This window comes from Camelus bactrianus, chromosome 19, assembly GCF_048773025.1.
Source record: "Camelus bactrianus isolate YW-2024 breed Bactrian camel chromosome 19, ASM4877302v1, whole genome shotgun sequence".
In the NCBI taxonomy this organism is placed as follows: domain Eukaryota; kingdom Metazoa; phylum Chordata; class Mammalia; order Artiodactyla; family Camelidae; genus Camelus; species Camelus bactrianus.
In genome coordinates this window covers 7,827,547-7,853,256 of record NC_133557.1, presented here as the reverse complement: position 1 = coordinate 7,853,256, position 25,710 = coordinate 7,827,547, and the positions used below count along the sequence as shown (strand labels likewise).

At 50.2% G+C, this 25,710-nt stretch overlaps 2 protein-coding genes across 4 annotated transcripts; one reads left to right on the top strand and one right to left on the bottom strand.

Moving 5' to 3' along the window:
* Positions 1 to 675: 675 nt before the first annotated feature.
* Positions 676 to 10,681, bottom strand: DDRGK1 (DDRGK domain containing 1). The gene is made up of 9 exons (XM_074347004.1): positions 10,506 to 10,681; positions 9,186 to 9,392; positions 7,920 to 8,032; positions 7,589 to 7,690; positions 4,842 to 4,964; positions 4,471 to 4,509; positions 1,908 to 1,964; positions 1,318 to 1,366; positions 676 to 990 (listed from the first exon to the last, which is right to left on the bottom strand). Exons 1-9 carry the CDS (start codon positions 10,594 to 10,596, stop codon positions 824 to 826), a joined length of 948 nt encoding a protein of 315 aa, XP_074203105.1. The 5' UTR covers positions 10,597 to 10,681; the 3' UTR covers positions 676 to 823.
* A 3,692-nt stretch (positions 10,682 to 14,373) lies between these two features.
* On the top strand, positions 14,374 to 24,202 carry ITPA (inosine triphosphatase). Of its 3 annotated transcripts, none has more exons than XR_012500561.1 (8): positions 14,374 to 14,522; positions 16,459 to 16,516; positions 16,630 to 16,694; positions 17,298 to 17,371; positions 18,497 to 18,528; positions 19,152 to 19,267; positions 20,358 to 20,473; positions 22,367 to 22,443. XR_012500561.1 is itself a non-coding variant. In XM_010972768.3 (8 exons), the coding sequence occupies exons 1-8, from the start codon at positions 14,457 to 14,459 to the stop codon at positions 23,907 to 23,909; spliced, it is 630 nt and encodes a 209-aa protein (XP_010971070.2). In that variant the 5' UTR covers positions 14,375 to 14,456; the 3' UTR covers positions 23,910 to 24,202. The 3 variants fall into 3 exon arrangements, 2 of the variants coding, with proteins under 2 accessions (XP_010971070.2, XP_074203104.1); XM_010972768.3 differs by lacking the exon at positions 20,358 to 20,473 and adding an exon at positions 23,768 to 24,202 and having other exon boundaries at positions 14,375 to 14,522; XM_074347003.1 differs by lacking the exons at positions 16,459 to 16,516; positions 20,358 to 20,473 and adding an exon at positions 23,768 to 24,202 and having other exon boundaries at positions 14,440 to 14,522; positions 17,298 to 17,375.
* Positions 24,203 to 25,710: the final 1,508 nt, after the last annotated feature.

The window sequence follows — 25,710 nt, the reverse complement described above, 5'->3', positions numbered from 1 at the left end:
AGGAAGCTCATGCCATGAACAGCCCACAGGAACCAGAGTGACTGACCCTACAGGAGACACACATCTTCCATCTCACACCCACTCCTGAGCATATGGTCCTTACATACACCAGTAGGTGGAATCACCCACACCATTTAAACGTTTGTTAAGGATGTAGAGCTGAATTCATGTGATAGACTGTATGAAGCGATGTCCCTGCACTGCACAATTCTATGCAGCTCAAGCAGGTCCTCTCCTCCCTTCTCCCTGTCCCACCAGCAGCTAGCCCAGTCCCTCTCCTCCCTGACCTCCCTTTCCATCCTCTTAAGGCTGATGTTCCCTTGGATTCTATCTTTGGCACTTCTTGTTAACCCGTTTCCCTAAGGGCTCTCATGGTGATAAATCCTTCCCTAGTTTGGGAAGATGTGGCCCAAGAGGACTTTTGCTCTGGGAAGGAAGGAGAAGGGGAGTATGATCTCATCCAGGCCTTGTGGGCTGGGCTTGCAGGGCACAAAGGAACACAGTAAATGTTCAATGTTTGTTTGCGTTTTTTTGAATGTATGGACACAGAATAAGAATAGAACTTCCATCTGCCTCCAAAGGATCCCATCCCCACCCCCAAGATATATTCAGAGGCCTAGATTTTCACCTGCTCATCCCAGGCCAGGCCTTCTGCCACACCAAGCCACACCAAGCTCACCAGTCCTCACAGGCCTTTAATCTATAACTGCTTGCCCAAACTCCATCACTGCCCCCAAGATGCTGGGGGGAAGGGGTTGGGGCGGATAAAGATACATGGCTAGGAAGGCCATGCCAGCTCTGAGTCCAAGGGGGAAAGGCTAGGTCAGGCTGGGGCCTGGGCAGGGGGCTCCCGGCCCCAGGCGATGAGGGAGTTGCTGGCCTGGGCAAGCTCGGCGATGGATACCCGGCCCCGCTGTCGGATGAAGTTAGCCACAGCAGCCAGTTCCTCCGGGGTTATGTAGATGAACTTGCCCCGGTCGTCAATCACACCTGTGGGGACATGCAGGTTGCAGGGCTGAGCCTTCCTCATCTGGCCCAAGGATGCCTACCCACCCAGCCACCCCTCCTGCCTGCCAGCCTAGCCCTTCCTAGCTAGGTGAGTCAAATCAGGCTTCCTTGCCTGTCTTTGTCACCCAAAGCCATCCCCAGGCCCTGGCATGTCCTCTTTGTAACTGTGTCCCCCTCCTCAGCACCCGGCATTGTACACTGCTGCCCTGACCCGGGGTGGTCATCCTGCCTCTGTGATAATTCCCTGCAGCTCCATGTGGCGGACACTCCCCAAGGCCAGGCCTGCAGTGACGAGTCTCATCCTCTCACCTGTCAGAGTCCCCTCAGCCAGCAGGTCCTGGATACGGTTTATGGCGTCCTATGGGGAGAACGATTCTCAGAGCAGAGATGGGCGCTGCCGTCCCCCAAAAGGCAGCTGCAACCTCCCTCCTACCACAGCCAAATCTCCTCTCCTTCTCATGGCCACCCTGCAACGTGACTCCGTGCTTCTCCAGTGGAGCGGCCCAGGGGAAAGGGGCTCTGGTGCTGGGGCCCCGCAGGACCGGGAGAGAGATTCTCTTCCAACCAGGACAGAATCGGTTGTGTTGTTTGGCTAAGAAGGCTGGTGCAGCCTGTTTGCAAAAGAGTTGTCAAAGTAACTAGATTTGGGCTGCATGAGTTACAGGGGTTGCTGGAGTGATGGGATTTGGACTTTTTCTTTTTTCTCCCTGCCTGTATTCCATCGAGTTAGAAAGGTGGAATTCCTGGGGTGCCAAGAGATTCCTACACTTTACTCACTCTTGGTTGGGGACAGGGTGGAAGGGGCACCAAGACTCTCCATCTTCAGGGCAGACCCTCTCTGACAGCCACACAGACCCCATGGCCACATTCCACATAACAAGCCACCTTCCAGGGCTTACCTGAGTCCGCAGGCCCATTTGGGAAGCCAGGTCTTCCAAGAGCACGACCTTGGACTGCTACAAAGAAAGGGAGGAAAGGGAGCGAGGCTGAGCTTGGGCAAATCCCTCTCAGCATTGGAACCCTCTGAGGCAGGCATTCTGCTCTGCTCCGCTCTGGGTGCAGATTCCTGCTCTCCTCACACACGACTCACACACTCTCCAACCACCTGTGGACAGAGACATACACATTCATAAACTTTCACGTCCCCCTGCTTGTGGGCAGAGATCTGCCCCAAACTACCACCTGCCTCACAGGCCCCCAGACTGAGGACCACCCTGAGACAGACACACGTGGAGAGCCACGCACAGCTGCCACTTTCTCCTCTGCCACCAGCCGCAGCTTTTTAACATCATGGACAGGTCAGAAGGGGAAGCATGACAGAGATGAGGGAAAGAGGTGACAGTCACCAAAAGCTATTTAAAAAAACTTTTTCCAGGGCTTGTGTTTGCTGAGAAGCTGCCAGGACAAAGTGCTGAGAAGGTGTGGGGGAGGCGATGTGGAATAAGACATAGCTCACAGCCCTGCCAAGGAAACGGCAAGAACCTGAAGAAGAACAGAGCAGGTAAAGGCCCCCACAAGCCAGGGCCTGGGCAGAAGCAGTACAGCTCAGTCTGGTCTCCCCTTTGCTCACTGCCCCCTGGCCTGACACACCCAGACTTCTTTTCACCCATCCTCTTCACACCCTACGAGGCATGGAGCTCTCCCTTAAAATAACTGTCACCAGCACTGCTCAGTGCTTTCCACACACAGCCAAGTTCACACCTTGAGGAGAAACTTTAGTTCCCGGGGATGCAGCCGAGGGTCCGCTGCTGGATCCTAGAAAATGCATCTGCCCTGCCTTCCCCACAAATAGACAGCATGTGACTTGAGAGAAGGCGGTCTTTTGCATTTCTGTGAATCTTCCATAGCAAATGAGCTGGGGGAGGAATGACATGATGACACCTCCCCAGCTGCAGATGGCATGTGACTGTTGGAAATGCCAAACTGAATGTGTAAGCAAGAAGGCAAGGGAGTGGCAGTTGGGCCAGGGGGTGGGCAAGTGCAAGATGACCTGGCCAGCGGGCCTCTACTGACAAAGCAGGGAGAGGGCACTGGGCTCTCTTGAGATAGCTTAGAGGGAGAATATGCAGTAACCCCAGGTGGTCCCTGAAAACACGGCCTAAGGGGTTGCTGGGGCCAAAAGTCTGCCTGGATAAACAAACCACCCAGCCCCAGTGAGAAAGGAGAGTGGACCGACAAGAGCAAGCTATGCCTATGCCTCATGTGAACTCCGCTGGAAATGGGCCTCCAGGTCTGAAACCCTAAGATGAAAGGGCCCACTCCCTTGGAGCCAGGAGGAAGCAGGGTGGGCTGTTTCAGGACAGCGGCTCTGGGAGTATCAGCTAGCACAGCCTGGAAAGACTTCTAAGCTCCAGAAGAGTTTGGAAAACCCCCCCAGAAAATGGCCCCTCCAGAGAGCTGCTGAAAGCGAGGGCCAGGACCGCCCTGGGGGCCTCTTCTCAGGGCTCTGCAGAGAGAGGGACCTGACGCTGATGCAGCAGGGCTTCCTGCAGGAGGGACTCAGGACTATGGTGCTGCCCATTGGCTGGGTGGGGACAGTGAGTTCCAAACAACACCAGGAAGATGTGAGATGTCCTGCCCAGGGCTGCAGCACTCAATCAACTGTGGCAGGGTGGGAAAGGGCCCCATCAGAGGGGAATGGTCCCAGTCTGAGGGAGCATTCTCACTCTCAGCAACCCCGGCCCCCAGGCTGTGAGCCTAGCCCCTTGCTGCTGGGAGGTGTCTAAACCCTGCTCTCTTCTGGGAGAGGTGGGGGGGAGGATTATGCAAGCCCTGGCTCCTTGGCACCCCTAATGCCACCCCCACTGCCGCCTCCGCTCCCTCTGCACTCCTTCCCTCAGCCGCCTCTGCACCCCTGAGCTGCACTGGAAAACCTCTCCCCTCGTCGCATCCTTCGTGGGAGAGAAGTTGCTTAGCAGCAAAGCAGAACAGGACGTTCTTATGCAACCCGGAGCAGCATCCAGGAGGCCTGCGCTGCAGCTGCAGATGGAAGAGGGTACACCTGCTGCTCTGCCCTAGATCCCAAAGGAAACATCATCCTGCATACCCCAGAAGACCCAAGTTCCCGGTCAGGAACACATGGCAGGGGACACCTGTTTCACCTCAGTGGAACCTCCAAATGACAGAACTGACAGAAAACACATGTGAAAAAACTTGAAAACACAGTGACTCACTGAGCGTAGGGTCTGAAGAGCAGGGAACCTGTCAAGCCCTGAGTGTGAGGAAGCGATCAAAGGCTTGCACCTCCCACACAGACCACATCCTTCTGAGGAGAAGGGACTCTCCTGGTCAGGACCCCAGCAGCTCAGCCTCTCTTGGTCCCCCTGCCCCCTCCTGCACGAGCCTGACTGAACCGCCTGCAGCCCCGACTCGGGCCTACTCCCTCTAGGCCCTGAGGATGCACACGACACGCACGTAAGAAGCAGGCAGCTGACAGCCAAGCTCTGCTCTGCAGCTTCTTACCTTAATGTAGTTGATAAACTCGGTCAGGAAGCTGTGGGACTAGAGGAGCAGAGAAATCAAGGTGAGTGTCCTTCTTGCAGGGGCCACAAGGGTCTATGCCTACCCACCTGCCCACCCGAGTGGCACCTGTCTGCCCTGCCTGTGTGCCCCTCTAACCACCTGTGTGAGCAGCAGGGCCTCCCACGGTGAGGGGGTTGAGGCACCACCTCTCCTAAAGACCAGGTCTCCGGCTGCTAGAGCCTGCTGGTCCTGACGTCCACCCACCTCTCACTGCCTGACACAGAAGCAGGCGAGGAGCAGAAGGGTGTGTGGGATGAGGTGGCCAGTCTTGGTGGGCACCGGGAGGGGTTTCCCAGGGGTGGTGGGCCCACCTGCTCCTCAGTCATGGTCTCAGCCTCGCCCTCCTCCTCCACCACGAAGGCCTCCTTCAGTTTCAGGTACTCTTCATGCTCCCGCTGGGCCTGCTCCTCCCGAGCCTTCCTCTCCTCCTCCTCCTATGGACACAGAGGAAGCAAGAGTCAGACGTTTTCAGGTGGGTGCCCACCCTATCCCTGTTCTGGTCTCTGCTGGCCCATCACGGCAGCAGGGTGTCTAGCCCCGCCCTTTCTCACAGACAGAGCTCCTTCAAGACCTTGATCCCTCTGGCCCCCAAGCTGAACAGTAGGATCCCTCTTCTCTTCTCATCAGTTCCACCTCCCAGACAAACACTGCTCAGCTCCTTCCTTGAAAGTCCTGCAGTGACCCCACCCCATAATACCCTCTAGTCACCCTCCCCTCCCATTTCTTGCCCTGTCAGTCCAAACTTCTCACCAACCATCCATCCCTCCAGCCCACTCCAATCTGGCTTCTGAGTACTCAGTTTCCACAAAACAACTCCTGCCACGGTCTCACTCACGCCCTCCACCCCACCAGAGCCAAGGGACAACCATTAGTCCTCATATCCCTGTCCCCTCCTCCCTCCCTTGGCCTCCAGACCCTACCCTTTCCTGGATTTCCTCCTGCTCCTTGGGCCATTCTTCCTGCTTTCTCCATCACCCAGCCCTGTCTCTTCTCTCTCCTCCACTCTCTGGGCCATCTTGCCTTGCCCATAGCATCAACAACTATATCCTTGCCAGTGACTGCCACAGTTGTATCCCTGCCCAAATGTCTCCTCCCAAACATACGACGGCCCACATGACACACTCACAGGCACCTCAAGTTGACTGTGTCCCAGAAAGACCCTGTGATCTACTCCCCACATGTCTGATACTCTTCCTGAGTCCCTGGCCCAGTGAGTCACACAGCCACCTGGCCAGCTGCCCTTGTCAGAAATGAAGCCCATCTACCAGTCCTTTCTTTAACTTCTGGAAAACTCAGTCCATCCATGTTGCTCCATCACCACCACCATACAGTGCAACAGCCTCCCCCAAACCCAGCCCATTTGCCAGAATTCACAGTACGATCTGTTTTCAACACGAAAGTAAAGATGGGACGGGAAATAAACAAGATGAGCCTGGAGCATTTTGTGGTGTCAAAAAGTAAGAAAGTACTCAAAAAAACCAAAACAATGACGGTATGTCAGAGGTACACAGGAGCCAACTCGAAGAGCTCCCAATGGTCAAACTTGGAACAATCTAAGCAAAAAACCAAGTCAGACAGCATTAGATTATAATGCAAAATTCAAAATAAATATCTTTAAGTCCATATGGATATAAATAAATGAGTAAGTAAATATAGAAGAAAAGATAAATCTGCACAAAAGAACACCACATACCTTACGTAAATACCTCTTGAGGAAGTGAAGCATAACTCCCCACCCCTTCAGTGTGGGCTGTGCTTGTTCCCCCCCTTCAGTGTGGGCTAAGTGATTTGTTTCCAAGAAGGATGGGAAGGGAAGAGTAACATCACAGCGAAGAAATCTGGCAAACATAACCTTAGCCAGGGGATCAAGGTGAACATCACTAGTGAGGAGTCAAGTTGAGAACATGAACCCTTGATATATTATGTTGAGGATGGCACTTCGCCTGTGGTCTTCCTTCCAGAAATCCGTAATCCCCGTCTAACCATGAGAAAAACACCAGCCGAATGCAAATTAAGAGACAATCTACAAAATACTTGCCCAATAATTCTCAAAACTGTCAAAATCATCGAAATCAAGGAAAGTCTGACTGTCACAACCCAGAGGAATCTAAGGAGACGTGACAATTAAGTGTAAAGTAACATCCCGGATGGGACTCTGGAAAAGGAGGGTATTTGGGAAAAACTAATGAAATTGGAATAATGTGCTGAGTTCACTTAATAATAATAATAATGTATCAGTATTAGTTGTGAGAAATCCAGCACAGTAAGGTACAATGTTAATAATGGATGAATCTGGGTGCAGAGAAGAGCCTCAGAATATTTGAGGTGCATTATTGGGATCAATATTCAGAAAGGTGAGAAATTCTCTTGACTAATGCCTCCCCTCTGCTGTGTTCTGGCTCATTTGCTACAACACCCACAGCCAGGTTTTCTGCCATCCAGTGTCCCTGGATGACAGGGCCAGTCAGAGGCCAAAGGCACCAGGCTACAGGGTCTTCCCAGCTGGGCAGCCCTGGCTCTCACTCTATATACCCTACATCTTTGTGATGTTCCTTTTCGTGGACACCTGGTTTTCAGAAGGAAGGAAGCACCTGGAAAACAAAGGCTGATTCACTACCTTTTTTTTTTGCAGTGGCTTTCATTCCCTGAACATCTCCTCTAGGCCAGACCCCAAAGTGAACCTGATACAGGTATGATCCACCTTCTCTTTCAATGTCCTTTAAAAGCCTCAAGGCCCTCAGGATCCAGACACCAACCACCTTACCTCTCTGGCCCTATTCCTTCTTGCTTTCCCTGCTCTAGCCACTCTGACCATTTCAAAGTCCTTCAAATGCTTCAGGTATGTTCGATAAATCACATGCACAAAAATCCAGCCTCAGGCTAACTTTTCAGCAGCAGCTTTACACAGGCTGTGCCTGGAGCACAGGGACCATGTAAACCAGAGTCTGCCCCTGCACATGGTCCCTGGTCTATCTTTAGGCTGGAGGTGCTGGAAGCTGCATGGGAAGCAAGGCTGCCTGGTCAGGTATCAGAAGTCAGGATCGGGGGTCTGGCTCACCTTCTGTTCCTCCTCCAGGCGAAGCCGCTCCTCCTCCTTCTTCCACTCTGCCTCACGCTGGGACTCAAGGCGTTTCCGCTCCTCGCGCTCAGCCTCCTCTGCCTGAAGAAAGGCCTTCATAGGGGGCTATCTCCACCCATAGTTAGAGCTTGCCCGCCTCCCAAACAGGCCAGGCCAGGCCACAGACAAAGGATGCAGGATACAGAGCTAGGCAAGCAGCAAACACTAACCCAGCACACAAAGAGCCTCAAGGGCAGTGTCCATCACAGGAGACAGGGAAGGCAGGGCCCTTTCCCCCTTCTCAGAGCTGCACCCCATCCCTCCCGCTTGCCTCACGCTGGGCTTTTCGTGCTTGTTTCTCCTCCAGCTTCCGTAGTTTCTTGGCTCCAATTTTCCCTGACAGGTGAGTTTCCACTGGCTTCTCGATGCCTTCTTCCTCCTGGGCTGAAGACAGTCGAGAAAGACACCTTAGGTCCTGGCTAGGGAGGCCGGATGATGATGGATCCCCCCTACCCCTTGTCTCTCTCCTCATGGGGGATCCCCACTACCCACTTGCAAATATCACTAGCCCAGCTCTGCCTTCTACAGGCACCTGCCACACAGAAACTCATCTGGGGCATGTATGTTAGGTGTAGGGGAGGGGGAACCCATGGAGCAAGAAAGCAGATAACTTTAGATGCTGCATAGCCATAAAGAGGGAGGTTCCAGGTTCCACTATCTGAGTGTCTGAAAATCACAGGCAGGACTATTTGGGCTTTCAGAGTTCTCTGGGTTCTGTCTCTGAGCCAAACCTTCAGAGAAGGATGCCCCATAGGGAAATTTATCCCCACCTCAAATCTGAAATCATTCTCACTCTGATGAGGAACTGCTGAGGGTTCTGGGCTCAGTCCCTGGCCAGGGTTAGCCATTGGTCCCACTGGGCCCAGGGCAAAAAGACAGCCCAAAGCCCAGGACTACTTCAGGGCCAGCTAAAAGTTAAAAGACCCACTGATGGCTGAGCAGCAGGGATGTCTGACTCCAATTCTGAGACAGGAGGGATGGCCTCTTTTTTAAAGGGGCCAGTTCCCAAGAGCACAAGGGCAAAAGCCCCAAATGCCTTCTCCTCAGGCTCAAGCCAGCTGTTGAATACTGGAGAAGAGATATTCGTTCCCACAATCCTAACAGCATCAGGGACATAGAGGCCTCTGTCAACAAAATGCCTCGGTCTTCAAATGCTTCTTCTAGGGTTATGGGTGACACCACCCCAGAAACTGCAGAAGCTCTTGGACAGCCAGGTGAGGCCCTCAGGGATTGAGTGTGCCCACACCAGGAAGAAGGCTGAGACACAGAGTGGACTGAGGAACTCTCTAGGTCAATCTAAACACCCTTGCCCTCTTGTATGGACACTGAGAGCCAAAAATGAAGGAAGAGGGGGTTGGCTCAATGAAACAGGGATCAGGGTCCAGAGGCTGGGCCCTAAGTCTTCCCCAACCACATCCTTTGACTCCCAGACATCCCTCCCACACTATGGCTTCGCACCCCACTCTTTCACCCAGGTCTGGGAGTCCTCTCACCCTCTAACCCAGTCTTCTTCTCCACGAGGCTGGGCCCCTCTCACCTGGAATGATGGCCTCATCCTCATTCTCATCCACTTCCGCCCAGGCCACCCGATGGGCTCGACGTTGAGCCTGCAGGCGGCTGCCCAAGTCTCGACGGCGCCGGGGCCTGCCCCCAGGTCTCTGCTCCTCGGGCTCCAGGTGCTGGGGCTGGGCCACTTGGCCTGCTACTACTGGCTCCTCGTCATTGTACAATGGCTCTTGGCCGGCTGTAGGGAAAGAAGAATCATGAGGCTGATGGCAGGGGAAGCAGCACCCTGGAAGCCTCACCTTCCTCTGCTAAACTTCCTCCATGCTCCCACTGCCCATAACACAAAGTCCCAGCTTCTCCATCTGACTATGGAGGCTTTCGTAATTCAAACCCAGATCTTGGTCCTACCCAGCGAGTTCATCCCTTTCCTTCCACCTGTGTTGATACTGTTTTCCTCTCAAGGCCTGACCTTCCCAGCTGGCCTGTCAGGATACTACCATCCTGCAAGATGGAGCTGAAACTCAACCTCCTCTAGGAAGCCCACTCTGACCTCTTCAGACCTCATTTGAACGCCCACTACAGGACTGCATTTATTTCTTGCCTGACACCACCATCCATGTTTTTATCCGACACCCCAATGGGAGAGCACTGAGTCTCTTCACTCAGAAGATTTGTGGGCTATTTGCTTTGCCTCAGCTTCCCTCTCCCTTGCCGCTGGCAGGTGCTCTGAAGTAGCTTGTGGGCCCAAGTAAGGGGAGAGACATATACACAAACCCGTAAGAGAAATGACGGGGAAGGGGGCGGGATTTGTTCTGTGCCCTAGCAGATGACATGGCCTCCTGGGAAGGGTGCGGAACAAGGAGAGGGTGCATGGGCGCAAGGGCGCTCTCCTTGAGGCGGAAGGAGAGAGCTTTCTGGAGCCACCTCATGCTCTCTTCAGCTCGTTGGTAAGCAGTAAACTCAGGTGCCCCCGTCTTGTCACCCGCTCTGGACCCAGCCTGGGAGGGACGGTAAACCCCTGTGGAGCCCCCATTGGGCTCAGAGGGGGATTGCCCCGATGAGGCGAGGATCTCTTTGGGGGTCATGAGAAAGCTGTAGGCACCCCGCCACTCTGCCTGGTCGGAGAGCTGGATTCTTGCACCGCGGCTCCCTGCCAGGACTCCATCGCGCACCTATACGCATGCGCCCGGCCTGTCTCACGTGCAGTGAGCGCCTGCCGGCGCCGAGTTCTCCTTAGACAAGACAAGCAAGCTAGCGCATGCGCAAGAGCCTCGACACGACGGCCTAGAGGCCCCGGAGGCCAGAGAACGCGCACCCCCACCGACCCTGGCGCGGCGGCATCTCCTACTACCTGCTGCCGCCCGGCCCCGGCTGCGAGTCAGGAAGAAGATAAGGCCGACAAGCAGAGCCGCAGCCACCAAGTACACCACGGGGGCCACCATGACGAAAGCTTCCAGGCGAAACAAATGCGTCCACCCTGAAGCCCGAGATCCCCCAAGCCCCGCCCAACGCCTGTGTAGCTCTTCCCGTTTCCCGTTCTAGACTCCGCCCACCGCTCGGGGCCCCGCCCAGGCCTCACGCTAAACTTAAAGCCCCTAATTCTTAACTTTAAAATGAATTCTGGACCTGTAAAAAAATAAATAAAGTGGAAATTATTGCAAACGGTTATGTGCAGTGTGACAACATTTATGTAAGTTTTAAAAGCGCTAGGGGGGAGGGTATAGCTCAACTGGTAGAGAGCATGCTTAGCATGCATGAGGTCCTAGGTTCAATCCCCAGTTCCTCTACAAATGAAGAAATAAACCTAATTACCTCCCCCCAACCCAAAAACAAACAGACAAAAATAAATAAATAAATAAGATCGTTAAACAATACCATATAGTGTTTATAGAAACTTACATATTCATAAAAAGTAAAAAAATCTTCTGAATGATAACATACCAACTTCAGGATTGCGATTACTTTGGGGGAGGGAAGAAGTTGGATGGCATTAAGGGCAGAGCTTTGCCTATATCTATGACACCTGATTTCCTTAAAAGGAGAGGGACAGAGACCAAACCTATATGCATAAATTGTGATATACTCTTACATTCAGACCTGCAGTTTTATACCATTTACAAATAACTTTAATTGGTTGTACAAGAATTAGTATTCAGTTTTCCAAAGTAAGCATTTGGAAATTAAATACCCAGAGGAATTTAAATTTTTCCCTTTAGTTCTTAAGAATCTGTGTAAAAACAAAACCCCAAAACAAAAAACTGGGGACAAATTACACCTCAATAAAGTTTTGTTTTTTTTAAAATACTAGGTATAGAATATAAACTCAAAATTTTTAAAAAAGCAAATAACTACTTGGAATCTGCTATTACAGGAGTATGAAGCTTTTTGTGTGTGATAACATAATAAATAAAGATCCCAAGACCCATGGTATCTGTGGAGGGAAGATTTGAAAAAATATGGACATGCATTAACACCTTAACATGTTCAATTTGGAATGGTGTGAACTTGAGCACTTACTATTTTCTGTAATATTTCATAATTTATAAACAAGCAAAAATGGCAGAATAACGCTTCTAAAATATACATAAATGTTGATAATCATTTAAGCTGGTTAATGGGTTTATAGAGATTCATTGTATTGCTCTTTTCTCTCTTTTTTCCTAGGTTTGACATTTTTGTGCAAGTTTGAAATTTGCCGTAATAAAATTATTATGATTATTATTGAAGTATCGGCGGCTACAAGGTGTCAACTTCTGGTGTACAGCATAATGTTTGTCATACATATACATACATATATTCCTTTTCATGTTGTTTTTCATTATAGATTACTACAAGATATTGAATATAGTTCCCTGTGCTATATAGAAGAAATTTGTTGTCTATTTTATATATAGTAATTTTTACTTTTTAATAAAACTTCTTGACTTTATACATTTTTGTGTATAATTTGTATGTGCACTGAAAGTTGTTTGAAAGGGTAAAACAACAAAATGTCAACAGAGAAATAACACTTCCTGCTGCCTTAAACAGATTATATATCACTTTAATGGTTTTCATTTGGAATTCTCAGATTCTTAGGTTCCTGAACCCAAACCACATTGCTTAAGGTTTACGGATGGACTGGATGGGGTGGAAGATGGCAGGGAGAACAACATGAGACAGCTGCTGCCCTGGTCCAAGCAAGAACAGAAGAGGGCTGGATTAATGACAGTAGCAGTGAACTGGTGAGGAGGAAACCGATTCAAGAACTATTTCAGAGGTAGAAGTGATAGAACCTGACAATCTCCTTAGAGGGCAAGAATTGTCCATTGCTTAAATGGGTTCCCCCACAATTAAGGGGAATGCAATTCCAAAGAGATTTCCTGTCATATTCTTTGCTAAAGGAGGTAAGAATTCACGTTTTAATTCTAGCATAGTCTATTTAATGACTGAATAATGCAATCCCTTTCCTTTCTGTTCAGAACAACTGGGAAACTATCTCTATGCATTGGCTCATTAGTTAAGAGAAGCAATCAATACATTTGTCTTGTTTTGTTTTGTTTTATTGTTGCTCAGAGGATTTCCATCACTTGAAATCAAGAAATCTGACTAAAGATCACACAAACTTCTGCATAGTTTTGGGTAATCACTTATTTCCTCCCTCCCCCCAACCTCTTGGGCTCCAAGACCTCCAGATTTAGAATGAGGTCTATTTAAAGTGAATATCAATTCACAATACTGCCTGCTTTTAATAACCCTTTGTAGGCTCCCATAGCTTGCTAAGTGACTGATGTGCCTCCCCAGTCTAGATGGTTCTCCCAGCACCCAGTGCTCCCAAGGGTCATCGTGCTAATCATAGCACATGGTACTTGTTTGTGGTACACCAAGTGCCTATCCTCAGTCCCTGGCAAGCTCCTCCTAGCCTATGGCTGTAGCTGAAGCTTTCAACAGTCAGGATGTCAGCTTTGCTGAGGGGAAACTCCTCTGCCCCTCCACCTCCCTGAGGATTCACCATGACTTCGTGAAGAAGGAAGACAGATGACACAGAGGGAGGGCAACCATTCCCTGTTCTAACTCACTACTTCCCAGGTCAACTCCGAGAAGCCTCACAGATCATATGGTAGAAAGGGCACTGAATAGGAAACTTCAGGACCTGCCTTATGGCACAGTAATTCCTTTTGATCTGTGCAATACTCTCACTATGGTAAAGTCATTGAACAAAGGATTTTTTGGATATTCCCTGAGGACCAATTCTGAAGTCAAAAAAAATTCACTGGGATTATCAGCGGTCTATAACATTAAGCAAAATAAGCCATCCAGGCACTGAGAGCCCTCCAGACTTACAATGATACTCCTCTGACAGGAGTTACCTCAATAGCAGTGCTGGCCCTGAATCTGCCCTTGCTGTTAGCCCTTGGTTGCTGAGTCCATGAAGGAGCCGGAGAGCTGAATTGTCCAATGGGGGTGTCAGCGGTTGGTCAAGGCCCATCGCACACGCAGGTCGCCTGGGCCACTTTCTACTCTTTACTGTGTTGGGAATGAAGAGATCTGGCTGAGACGGTGGCTACGGAGAAGGGATGATGGACTTGAGGGATGAGGTAATAAGGGAGTCAAAATACTAAAGTCCCAAGTCTGGGAGATGGGTGACCAGGCTAGCTCTAGGCTATGCCAGTTTAAAATCACAGTCAAGTAGATCTAAGCTGACAGGCAAGGAGGAGCTACGGGACTGGGGCTGAAGGTGAGGTCAAGATAAAGATCCGGGTTTGGGAGCACTTGCCCAGAAAGAAATAGTTCTCAGAGACAGCTTCAGAAGTGCCCGCGGTTAAGGCGAATCGCATAGAGCCTAGGCTTGCAGTTCATCATCGGCCTCGGGGTAGGGACGAGGGGTTCTTTGCTTCCCTTGGTGCCACTGCCCTAGAGAGGGGCGAAAGCAGGGGTGGGGCGGGTGGTTGGAATGGTCTCCTCTGGCCTAGAGAGCGTCATTTGGCGGGAGGGGCTGTTCTCGGCTCAACCTCCAGTGTGGGGAAGACCCTAGCAATTCGGACGCAGGGAAGCCGCGCTCGGCGCCCCAGGCTGCCCATCTGGAAAAGAGCGCTATACTCTCGAGGGTCTGAACAAGGCTTTTGGGCGCCAACCTCGGCCTTTCCGCCGGGAAGGTGTCCGACTGCCGCCGCTACCGCTCAGGGAGCGCAGCTGCATCCAGAGGCTGCCTTTCCAGGACGTCAGGCCGGAAACTGAGCTGCCCCCTTCCGCCGCCAGCCGGAAGTGCCGGCGACTCGAGGCAGAAGGGCTTCCGGTGGATCTGCGGGTTACCGGGTTCACGATGGCTGCCTCCTTGGTTGGGAAGAAGATCGTGTTTGTCACAGGGAACGCCAAGAAGCTGGAGGAGGTGCCGGGAGGGTGTGGGAAGCCGACTAGGAGGTGGTTGAGGGGTAGCGGGTGGCAAGGCCGATGGGGATAGGGCGAAGAAGGAGCTTCCCGACGGAGGGAGGCACGCGGGTGGACGGAACGAGAGCCGGAGCCGGAGGGGTGGGTTGGATGGGGAACCTGATGGGCCGCGCGGAGTGGGACCACCACGTGTGCAGAGTGGGGACGACTCGGGGTTGACCTTGGTAGAATGAGGGAGGGTTTTGAAAAGCTAGACCCCAGACCCAACTCATACATCCCTCTAGAGCTGATCCAGACCTCGCTCCTGGCCTGGGGATGTCAGCGGCCGGACAGGGCGTGGAGCATCCAAACTGAGCCGTCCACCCCCGACCATGGCCCATAAACGTTCTCAGCCTCTTTCCGCTTGTTGGAATGAGAATGATGCAGGAGGTCTGCTTCACAGCGCAGTGGAGAGAAGGAATGAAGGAAGCAATGGTTCCAACCCGGACTTTGTGGCTAGCTGTGAGGATTCTGAGGGTTGATGGAATAGCTTTGGCTGCAACTAGTAAAGACACACAGGAAGCTCACATAAACCATCATGTGACAATTATGGGAACACAGTGGTAAACTGTCCCACAGGTCTTGAATCTTTCTCAGGAGTCCCTTTCGAGGGGACTCTGTAGTTCTCTCTGGATGCTCCTTTCTTTTCCTTTTTGAGGTCTTTCTGCATTTTTCCCTTCTAATGGAGGAGGCAGTGAGGCTTCTGCCAGACATCAGCTCTGATTGGCCTTGCTTGGGTCAAAGATTTGTCCTTGCTCAGGAGATGGGTCATGTGTGGGGAATCAGGATGACACCCACTAGATACATCTGAGGCAAACTAGTGGGGCGCAGTCACTAGGGAACCTTTCATTTGTCCACAGCATAGGGACCAATGGCAGTTCTGTGCCATTACAGGGTGTCCTTCTCAGAAGCTAGAGCCCTGTGCTGATAAAAGGTTTGGGATCCTGAGGCCAGACCAGTCAAGTACACAAGCAGTGCCACCCTGAACAGAGCTCTATGCAAGATGGTGGGTGCCAGCTTCCAAGCCCATCTCTACCTCTGGTTGTGAATGTGGCTCTCCCACATTTAAAGAAGAGATTAGAGTGGCCAGAGGAGGCTCAGTAGAAAATACGGACTTGAAGTTGCCCCAAAGTAGGGAGTTTTAATTCTTCATCTCACTGTACCATGTTTGTAGAATGATGAAACCTGTGGACCCTTTCTCAGGAAAATATTTTTCAATGTACAAAATAAAATACATAGGCTAAGAAGGGAAATCAATTCTATTGAAGTACAATACTGAAAATGTTATAAATATTTCTGATCTAGTTACATATGCTTTATTAATACATTAGAGGATTCAATCCAGCAGTGTGTATAATTATAATTTAAACAGTGAAAATTGTGAATAATATTTTGAGATCTCTGCTACAAGTGTAATGGGATATGACAACTTCTGTGATTTAAATTGGTTTAAATGTCACAGAAATTGCTAATGCTATTTTGATTTGTTGCCTATATTCACAGTTGAAAAAGATGCTAAATTTCAGCTAGTGGTTAGTGACAATAAAGAGGTTTTTCTTTTTCCCATCCAAGTTCACAGACCTGAAACCTGGGTGACCCCCAAGAGAAAATTCCTGGCCTAGGAGGATAGAGAAGGGTTCTGGGAGCATTGAGAAAGGAAGAGGGTGTTCTGGACAGGTGGTTATCGTGAACAGAGTCATGAAGTAGGAGGAAGGGATAGGAGAGTGAGGAGATGGGGAAGCTGACCTGCTGGGGTGGGACCCTGAATACTGGGGTGAGGCTCATGGGCCTGACTTGGTGAGCTTTAGGGAACCAACAGGAGAAAGGTGGATGACAGCTTGTGTAGTAATGGGAATCATTAAACCAATGGTGATAAATGTTCTTTCATTTTGGAACAGGTCACTCAGATTCTAGGAGATAAATTTCCATGCACTTTGGTGGCACAGAAAATTGACCGTATGTCTGCTTAGTTTTTGTTGTTGTTACTGGTTTTGGTTTTTTTTTTTTAAGATGATTCAGTTTCTCTGTCTCCCCTTGACCTGACTGTGTGTGTCTGTTTTCCTGATAAGTGCCAGAGTACCAAGGAGAGCCTGATGAGATTTCCATTCAGAAGTGTCAAGAAGCAGCTCGCCAGGTGCTTGTTCCACACGTGTCCTGTATCTGCACCTTTTGTTCTGGTGGCTCCTGGGGTCTGTGCCTGCTGAGGACAGGCAGAGAATATGGTGGGCACAGTTTGTCATGCCTTAAAGGACCTGCTCAGGCCTAGCTAGGCTAGAGTCGGTTTTGGCCCTGGAATATTGCTTTCTCAACCTTGACTGCGTAGTATCCCCCCAGATGAGCACATATACATACACACAGTTCTGTCTTCCCAGTTCTCAGGTACATACATTCCAGCACCTACATTCTCCCCACACGTTTCCACCCTGCACTCACACATCTCTGTGGAGCTGCAGAAGAACACTAAAGAATCAGGCTATTTAGAGTATGAATCCCAGGTCTCCTGTCATTGTGCCCAGAGCAAGCTTTACAACCTGCCATGGCTTCGGTGTTGCTATCATTAAAATGAAGATAAGAGATCAGCCAAGGGCTGTTCCCCCAGCAGATAGGCCTCTATCTGCTGCTGCTATTGCAGATCCCAAGTAGCTGTGGGCCTGGCCTGGGTGGCCTAAGAATTCTGGGCAGAGGCGGGGCCTGCTGCTGGGCCAAGGTCTCAGGGCTGCATGTCCTTGTGCTGCAGGTGCAGGGCCCTGTGCTGGTGGAGGACACCTGTCTGTGCTTCAATGCCCTCGGGGGCCTCCCTGGCCCCTACATGTGAGTGAGTGCTCCCCCAACCCTTTGCAGGGCCCTGGCCACAAAACCACATGAACTTTGAAATGATTGGTTACTTGATATTGCAGGTCATTCACTATCTTGGCATCAAAATCAATATTTCAGATTGTCCTGAGGAAGGATTAGGGGTGGGGAAGAGGCATGCCTTTCTTTTGTAAAGTGTGAGAATGTGATTGTGTAAGTGGAGATGGGCGAGGGAACCTGCCCATTGGAGAGGTATATTTATGGACAGATCACTTTCATGAAAGAGGAAATGAAGTTGAGATCTGCAAATGGATTTCCTTAAAACTATCCATTACCCTGAACCCCCTCAGAAGGTCTTTGTGTATTTCCAGGGTACAAAACCCCAATTTGCTGGGTCTTGGGTATGTATACAGTTGACTCATGAACAAGGTGGAGGGTTAACCTGCATATAACTTATAGTTAGCCTTCCGTGTCTGCAGTTTGTTAGCATCTGCAGATTCAACCAACCATAGACCCTGTATTACTGTAGTATTTGCTATTGAAAAATACCTGCTTTTATGTGAACCTGTGCAGTTCAAACTCGTGGTGGTCAAGGACAAGTGTGTAACTTTCGGATTGCCTATTTGCCAAGGGAGTAGCACCCCTGTACACTTACAGTATACATTGCTCTGTATTCTCACCAGCACTGTTTTATAATTAATTAGTTAATTAATTAATTAATGGAGGTACTGGGAATTGAACCCAGGACCTCGTGCCTGCTAAATAGCAGCTCTACCACTGAGCTAAACCCTCCCCTGGGGGAGGTAATCAGGTTTATTTATTTATTTATTAGCACTATTTTATGACGGAAATATTTTGCAACATGGGGAGTGTGAAATGTTATCACGTGCAATTTTAATTTGCATTTCACTAATTACCAGTGAGGCTGAGGCCTTCGTTGGTTTATCGATTCTTCTGTGCGTTGCCTGTTTGCTCTCATTCCTTTTCCTGTTGGATTATTTATTTTCATTCTGAGTTGAGACATTTATCTTTCCTCCTTGGCTCTCCCAGGGCTTTAACCCCTGGGGGACGCAGCCGGGACAGGAGGTGATGGGAATATCCATCTGCTCATGGTGTCTGATTCACCTTTTATTTCTCTTACAGAAAGTGGTTTCTGGAGAAGTTAAAGCCTGAAGGTATCATTCCCATTTGTCTCTTCCTTTAGATCTGTTGGGAATTAGGAATCTCAGGGTTCTAGGGGAGGACCCCCAACAAGTAATCAAGAATCTCAGGTTCCATCCCCTACCCGGAGCCTCCACCTACCTGTTTTGTCGTCTATAGTCTGCTGCTCACACTTCCCTGGTTCACCTCGCTCCAGGGAGCACTGAGATGTGGGAGGAGAGGGTGGGGGTGAAGTTTGAGGGACAGAGGGACAGAGGAGCTCTAGTTGATTCTGGTCTCAGAGAGGGACTGGCCCTACTGACTGCTTGCCTGTCCTTGCCTCAGTGGGGGAGGAGGGTGGGGTGGGGGCTGTCCCAACAGTGCATACCTTGAAACCCACAGTTGCAGGCCAGAATGTTCCCTGTTTAGGTACTTGTAAAAACACTTTATATTGTGGAACATTTAAAACAAGTACAGTAGTAGAACAGAATAATGAACCCCATGTCCCCATCACCCAACTTCCTGCGTTATCAACACAAGGCCTATCCGGTGATAATGTATAACCACCCCCTCCCTGATGCCAGCCCTCTGAGTGGGGAGTCGGAGCTGGGGCTGGGCAGGATAGAGAGTGCTGAGCCCTATCTGCACCTGCCCGCAGGTCTCCATCAGCTCTTGGCCGGGTTCCAAGACAAGTCAGCATACGCGCTCTGCACATTCGCACTCAGCACTGGGGATCCAAGTGAGCCTGTGCGCCTGTTCAGGGGCCGGACCTTGGTGCGTACCCATGCTCCTTCTCCCAAATGCCGCCGGAGGGCGTTGTGACTCACGATGACACTGCAGGAGGTGGGGAAGGCGCCCCAGGGCCAGAACGAGTTACCAGGGCTTTGCTCAGTCAGGCACGCCCCTGGGTACCGCTGCTAGAAGTTCTGTCAGTCCCAGAACTCACCGGACCCCTGAGTCTGCTGTTTTGGGGAAACGCACGATGGCTCACAGCTGTTGAGGCCTGGTATACCCAGAGTGCTGCCCTGTATGCCATCCTGAGAAGCATATGTGGAAACTGAAGGTGGCAACTCCCAGGGCCACATCTGCAGCCCTCACTTCTCCGGGCCTGAATCTCCTTATCCCACTGCTGAGGCAACAGCTTCGCTTGAATATCTCACAGACTTTCCAACTTTTCATGTTCATGTAGAATCTTACTTCTTCCTCCAACTCATTCCTTGCACAGCTGCCCTTCAACACCCCGTGCTTATCTATCAGACCCTTAGGTTCCGCTGCTCCTCACAGGGTCTCGGCCAGCCTCTGGGCTGGCCTGTCCCCCCATAGCCCATCTGCTCCCTCCTTGTGGCAGGAGTGTACCTTCAGGCACATCACTTACCTGCTTTGTCCCTTCTGCTCAGGATAAAATCCCAAGTCCCACCGTAGCCCATGTAGCCCTGCACCAGTGGTTCCAGAGATCTTTCATTTTGCCCTGCCTGATTAAATTTTGTATTTTTGTAGTAAAAAACAGGTAACAGAAATTACCATTTTTAAGGGTATAGTAGTGTGCACTGTTGTGCAACAGATCTCTAGAATTTTCTCATCTTGCAAAATTGAAACTATGCCCACTGAATTACAACTTCACTTTCTCCCCTCCCCCCAGTACCTGGCAACCCCAATTCTACTTTCTATTTCTGAGAGTTTGGCTACGTCAGACACAGCATATAACGAATCCTGCGGTGTTTGTCTTTTTGTGACTGGCTTATCTCACTTAGTATAATGTCCTCAGGTTTCATCCATGTTATTAGGGTGTGTGACAGGATCTTCTTTTTTTAAGGATGAATGATATTCTATTGTATGTATATACTTTTTCTTTATCCATTTACAGGCATACCTCATTTTTTTGAGCTTTGCAGATACTGTGTTTTTTACAAATTGAAAGTTTGTGGCAACCCTGCATTGTCAGATGATGGTTAGCATTTTTTAGCAGTATTTTTAATTAAGGTATGTACATTGGTTTTTTTTTAGACATAATGCTATGGCACACTTACAGAGTACAGTATAGTGTAAACATAACTTTTATATGCAGTAGGAAACCAAAAAGTTCATGTGACTTGCTTTATGGCAATAATCACCTCATTGCAGTGGTCTGGAAGTGAGTCCATTGTATCTCCGAGGTGTGCCTGTATTAGGCTTCCACATTTTGGCTCTTGTGAATAATGCTGCTCTGAACATGGGTATGCAAATGTCTCGAGATCCTGTTTTCAGTACTTTTGGATGTTCTTCCAGAAGTGGGATTGCTAGATCATATTACCTGGTTAAATTTTTAAAAATTAGTTGTAGTGATCTGCTATTTTCACAGAAGCGTTCTCTCAAAAATCAGCCGTTTGAACAGGCCCAGCTCCCTGCACTGTGACTGAGCAGCAGCTACGCCGCCGACAGGGCCTGGTCACTGCAGCCCCCACTGTTCCCTGTTGTCTCCTTTGGCTGTTTTTTTGCACTTTGTTGCTTGCCAGCCCCCCCTTTACCTGAGGTAGCCTTGTTTCTTCTCGTTCTGTCCTCACCTGTGCTCTCTAAACCCCAGGCACATTGTCCTTTCAGCGACGCATATGCCAGCCCATTCTCCCTGTCAGGACCTTGGCACCGTTGTGTCCTCCACCTGGAATGTTCTTGCCCTAGCCCTCTTTATGTGGCCAAAGTGTCCCCTCCTCACTGAGGCCTTCCCTGAGCTCCCCATCTAAGTCACTCCCTCTTGTTGTTCTTGAGCCCGGCTCCCAGTTTGTTCCCTTTAAGGCACTGTGCAGTTGGTAACCAGTCATTTGTTTACTGTTGTAATGCCTGTTCTGCTTAAAGAGATCCATTCTCTGAAGGCAGGGCTGCACCTTCTGTGATCCTACTGCTGAGAATCCTGCCTACCTCACTGTAGGTATTAAAAAAACATCTGTTGCGTGGGGGAAGTTCAGAGTGGTTCAGTAACGGCCTTGGTCACACTGCTCCCCACTGGCAGAGGCGAAATCTGCCTTTGGTGTGAATGACTTGGAATTTATGTGGCTAATCCCCATGCTCTGCTACCTGCCTTCTGTTTTTATTTATTTATTTATTTTAGTGACTTCAGACAACTCTTTTTTGTTTGTTGCTTTTGTTTTTGGGGGGGTGGTGGTAATTAGGTTTATGACTTTTGGAGGGAGTAACTAGTTTTGTTTATTTATTTTAATAGAGGTCCTGGGGATTGAACCCAGGACCTTGTGTATGCTAAGCGTGCACTTTACCACTGAGCTATACCCTCCCCCAACCTTGTATTTTTAAAGGGTTTTTTTTTTTTTTTTTTAAACTCAGGGTAACCTTACATCTCATAACACTGGTTCTCTTTGTAACATTTTCCTTTTGGGACTTGCCTATTAAAAACAGTATTTATTGAGTTCATTTTTTTGTTGAACTTTGTGCTAAGTAATTTTTATTATGTTATTTCATTTAATTGTTAGCACCTCCCTTGTATTTTGAGAAATGTAATAATAGTAGCAGGTGTAGGCCTTATCTGCAAATTTCACGGCCCTCAAACTTCCTACTAGGGGAAAATGTTTTCTGTCAGTTTTTCAGAGTTGACTCTCTTCTTCAGTTTGTCAAAGTTGTAGAGAGGGTGGCTGGTCCCAGGGGTATCGGTGCACTGATCAAGCTTGTGGTTCCTCCCTGTCCTGGGGGGAAAGTAGTTCTGCTCTGCATTTTATTTATGTGTTCAGCAAACATTCCTTGGCACCCTGCACCCCTTAAAATAATGTTTTGAGTAAATAGGGTTTAGCTGAAATCATAAACTAACCAAACTCAAACTGGCTATTGCCCTCCTCAGAGTGCATCTCCCCCATGCGCAGCGACACACCTTTCCCCCCTTTCCTCCGGCAGGGCCAGATCGTAGTGCCCCGTGGCTCCCGGGACTTTGGCTGGGACCCCTGCTTTCAGCCCGACGGATACGAGCAGACGTAAGGAGCCCCAATTTCTTCCAGGGGTGTGGGGTCGGGATGGCCCTGGTCTAGGTTGGGTCGTTGCCTCGCCCAAGTGCAGGCATGCGGACATGGGTGGGGGCGGGCTCTGAGGTGCCATTCTGGCTGAAGGCATCTCCGCTGGGATGGACGCAAGGAATCTGGGTGGCCCAGTCCACAGTGGGGGAAGCAGCTGGGCGTAGCTGGAAGTCCTGGGCTCGGGCTCCAGCTCCACTGAGCAGCTGTGTGACTTCAGCGACTTCCCCTCTCTGACCTTAGCTTGTCAGTTTCCTGGGATGATTTCCTGACCCCCATTTAGTTTGGAAAAATGTTAACACTTGTTTAGCCTTTGGTGGGCTCCACACTAAACCCCTACAGTGCCAAGTGTTCTCAGTATTTTATACTAACCCCCTATATATACAGGACATGTCGGCCATTATTGGAATCAGGTTTGCCAGGCTGGAGGGGCCCTTAGGGAGCGTGGCTGGGGCTGTCAATAGCCAGACAGAGCTGAGGACACTATGAAGCAGCACTGTCCAAGAATGCTCTTTGGTGAAACAAATGTTATATATTTGTACTGTGCAGTCTAGTAGTCACTAGCTCCACGTGGCTGTGGAGCATTTAAAATGTGGTTAGGGCAACTGAGGAACTGAATTTATCTTTACTCAATCGTAATTGGTTTGTTTGTTTATTTATTTGCAGGGGAGGTAATTTGGTTTATTTGTTTATTTGATGTTTCAGTGGAGGTACTGGAGATTGAACCCAGGACCTCAGGCATGCTAGGCATGTACTCTACCACTTGAGCTACACCCTGCCCCGCCTCAATCGTAAATGGTTTAAATGTGAATGGCCGCAGTGGCTGGTGGCATAGTGACATAGATCTCAAAGTGACTTGAGTATGGGATTCTCCCCTCACTGGAGTCCTGACATGGATGGCAGGCCACTGGCCGGCTGTTCAAGGCCACCCCTACCCGCTTCCTGGCCCAGAGTGCATTAGAGGAGATTGCTGTGTTTGGCTCTGTCAGGCCCACTGCTTCCTGTCAACAGATGACAAAGCTGATCAAACATGCAGCTCATCCCCCTGTCCCCAGCTTCCCTTTAATGACTTTTAGACACACTAAAACAAGTTTGATATCCTTCCACACTCATTAATATGGGTTTCTACCTAAAGTGGAATTTGAGACTTCGTCCAATTTTACAGATTAACTCTGGCTGCCAGAAGCTACCCTTTCCTGGGGACTCTTGAGTTTTGGACTCCAGGTTAGGGTGGGGGGGCCCTAAATCTGAACTGCCTCTTCTCTGAGCTACTGCTATCACCCCTTAGGTATGCAGAGATGCCCAAGGCTGAGAAGAACATCATCTCCCATCGCTTCCGGGCCCTGCTTGAGTTGCAAGAATATTTTGGCAGCCTGATTCCTCCTGGGGCCAGTGATGACCACTCTGGCCAGGGATCCAGGGAGGGCTAGCCTGAAACCTCCTCCATCAGGCAGGCACCTGTCTAAGTACTTCCTTCAGAGTTGCCACTTCTGGAGAGTATTACCAGCTGTCTGGAGCAGCTGGCTCCGTTTGGAGAAACTTTGGCCAAGGGCCACCATCGTCTTGTCCTCGGTGATTCAGTGGTCTCTCCTACAGCCTGGGGTCCTGAAAGGACCTTGGGTGTTAAAATTGGCCTGGCAGGATTGAGGGTTTAGGGAAGAACCACACAAACAGCCTTAGGTGTTTTTTAAATGCAGCAAATAAAAATTCTGGAAGGTACTTGCTTCCAAGTAAACTGGGTATATCTGCTTTGAAACCTGCCTAAGGCAGGTGTTGGTCTTCTGAATCCCCTTTGGCAGGAGCAGGACACCTTCCAGGTTGGGGAAGGGGGCCCGGGGTTGGGGGTGGGGAGAGTGGCCAGACAAGGGCAGTGCTGCATCCAGGCTGTTTTTGGGTCTTTGCTGGCTGGATTATTATCTCTTTCCTTTTGTCCTTCAGCTCTCAGATCATGGGCTGACCCTTTCTGTGCCAGATCTGTGCTGCCCACCGACCCATTGAGTGACGCCACCACTCTGCTGGCCTCTATGGTGTCTGCTGTGTTGTGGGAGGGGCAGTGCAGGATGTTGAATGCTTTTGCTTTATTCCGTGTACATTAGAGCAGCTAAAATGCTGGTTTATGATTATAATGCCAAGTTCGTTTTTAGGGCTGGGAGGGGGAATGGAGTCCTTGACCCCAGTTGGGTTGACACTCCATGGGCTCTGGGAGGACTGACTCCACTGTCCCAAACCCTTACTGTGCCCTGGTGAAGCCATTCCCTGGGAGGGATCTCAGGGACCTGGGGTGACTTTCTTGCCTTTCCTGCAGATATTACTCTGGTAAGGAGGAGGTGTCCAACCCCAAGGACCTTCAGAAAAGCCTGTTGTGTGCAGCTGGTGGGCACCCTTGGTGCTGGCGTGTCACTCCCAGGCTTAAGATACGTCCTCTCCAGTCACTGTTCCTTAGTCTTGGCAGCATGGCCCAGGGCCTGGATTTAACAGTTGTTTCCTCCAGTAAAGTGCATCAGTGCGTGTGGGTGAGGACAGGACGTCATCCCTTTGCTCCCCTCTTGCTTGTGAAGCCCAGCTGGGTTGTTTCCTCAGGAAGCTGATGGCCATGCCCAGCCTCCTGGGTTTTCTCCTTGGTGGGGGTGATGTCTGGCTGGGACTGTGGCACATGGGGTGCTGGGGGGCCTGCCTGCTCCTCGCCTGGTGATTCTGTACGTGGCCCTAGCTGCAGGGAACAACCAGGCTACTGTAGAGGGGGCCCCAAAGAAGGATCACATGCCATGGGGGTGAGTGGGTACATGGAGCTTGGGGCAGGGTACCCTGTCTCTGATTCTCAGCTGCTTCCTCAGAGTCCTGTCCTGTGTGCACAGAACATGTCCTGTCCCCCTTTTTTAAACTTTAGCTACCCATCCCACAAGCAGCACCATGAGTGTGCTTGTCCCCACCCCTACCTGCCCAGGAACAGAACTGCTTGCCTGGAGGGTGAGGTGCCTTGACTGTGCCCCCATCTCCATGCCCCATCAGTGCATCAGGGCTCCCACAGCTCCCACTTTAATACCAGCCAGCCAGCCTTCTGATTTTTGCCAGTCTTCTAAGTGGAAGGTGCCATCTCACTATTGGGCTGCATTTCTCAGATGACCAGGGTGTTTGAGCATCTCTTGCCATTCCTATTAACATTTTGGGCTTCCTCTTCCCTCCCACCCCCACCCCCACTCACAGCCTTTGCCCCTTTTCTGTTGGAATCAC

Bases quoted from the DNA above. Each gene is read 5' to 3' on its own strand.
- ITPA (XM_010972768.3), top strand. From the start codon at position 14,457: ATGGCTGCCTCCTTGGTTGGGAAGAAGATCGTGTTTGTCACAGGGAAC. The intron at 14,523-16,458 runs GTGCCGGGAGGG...ATTTTGGAACAG, and splicing joins ACGCCAAGAAGCTGGAGGAG to GTCACTCAGATTCTAGGAGA. The intron at 19,268-22,366 runs GTGCGTACCCAT...TTCCTCCGGCAG, and splicing joins TGTTCAGGGGCCGGACCTTG to GGCCAGATCGTAGTGCCCCG.
- DDRGK1 (XM_074347004.1), bottom strand. From the start codon at position 10,596: ATGGTGGCCCCCGTGGTGTACTTGGTGGCTGCGGCTCTGCTTGTCGGC. The intron at 8,033-9,185 runs GTGAGAGGGGCC...GACTGTCTTCAG, and splicing joins GGATGAGGCCATCATTCCAG to CCCAGGAGGAAGAAGGCATC. The intron at 991-1,317 runs GTGAGAGGATGA...ATGTCCCCACAG, and splicing joins GGCTGAGGGGACTCTGACAG to GTGTGATTGACGACCGGGGC.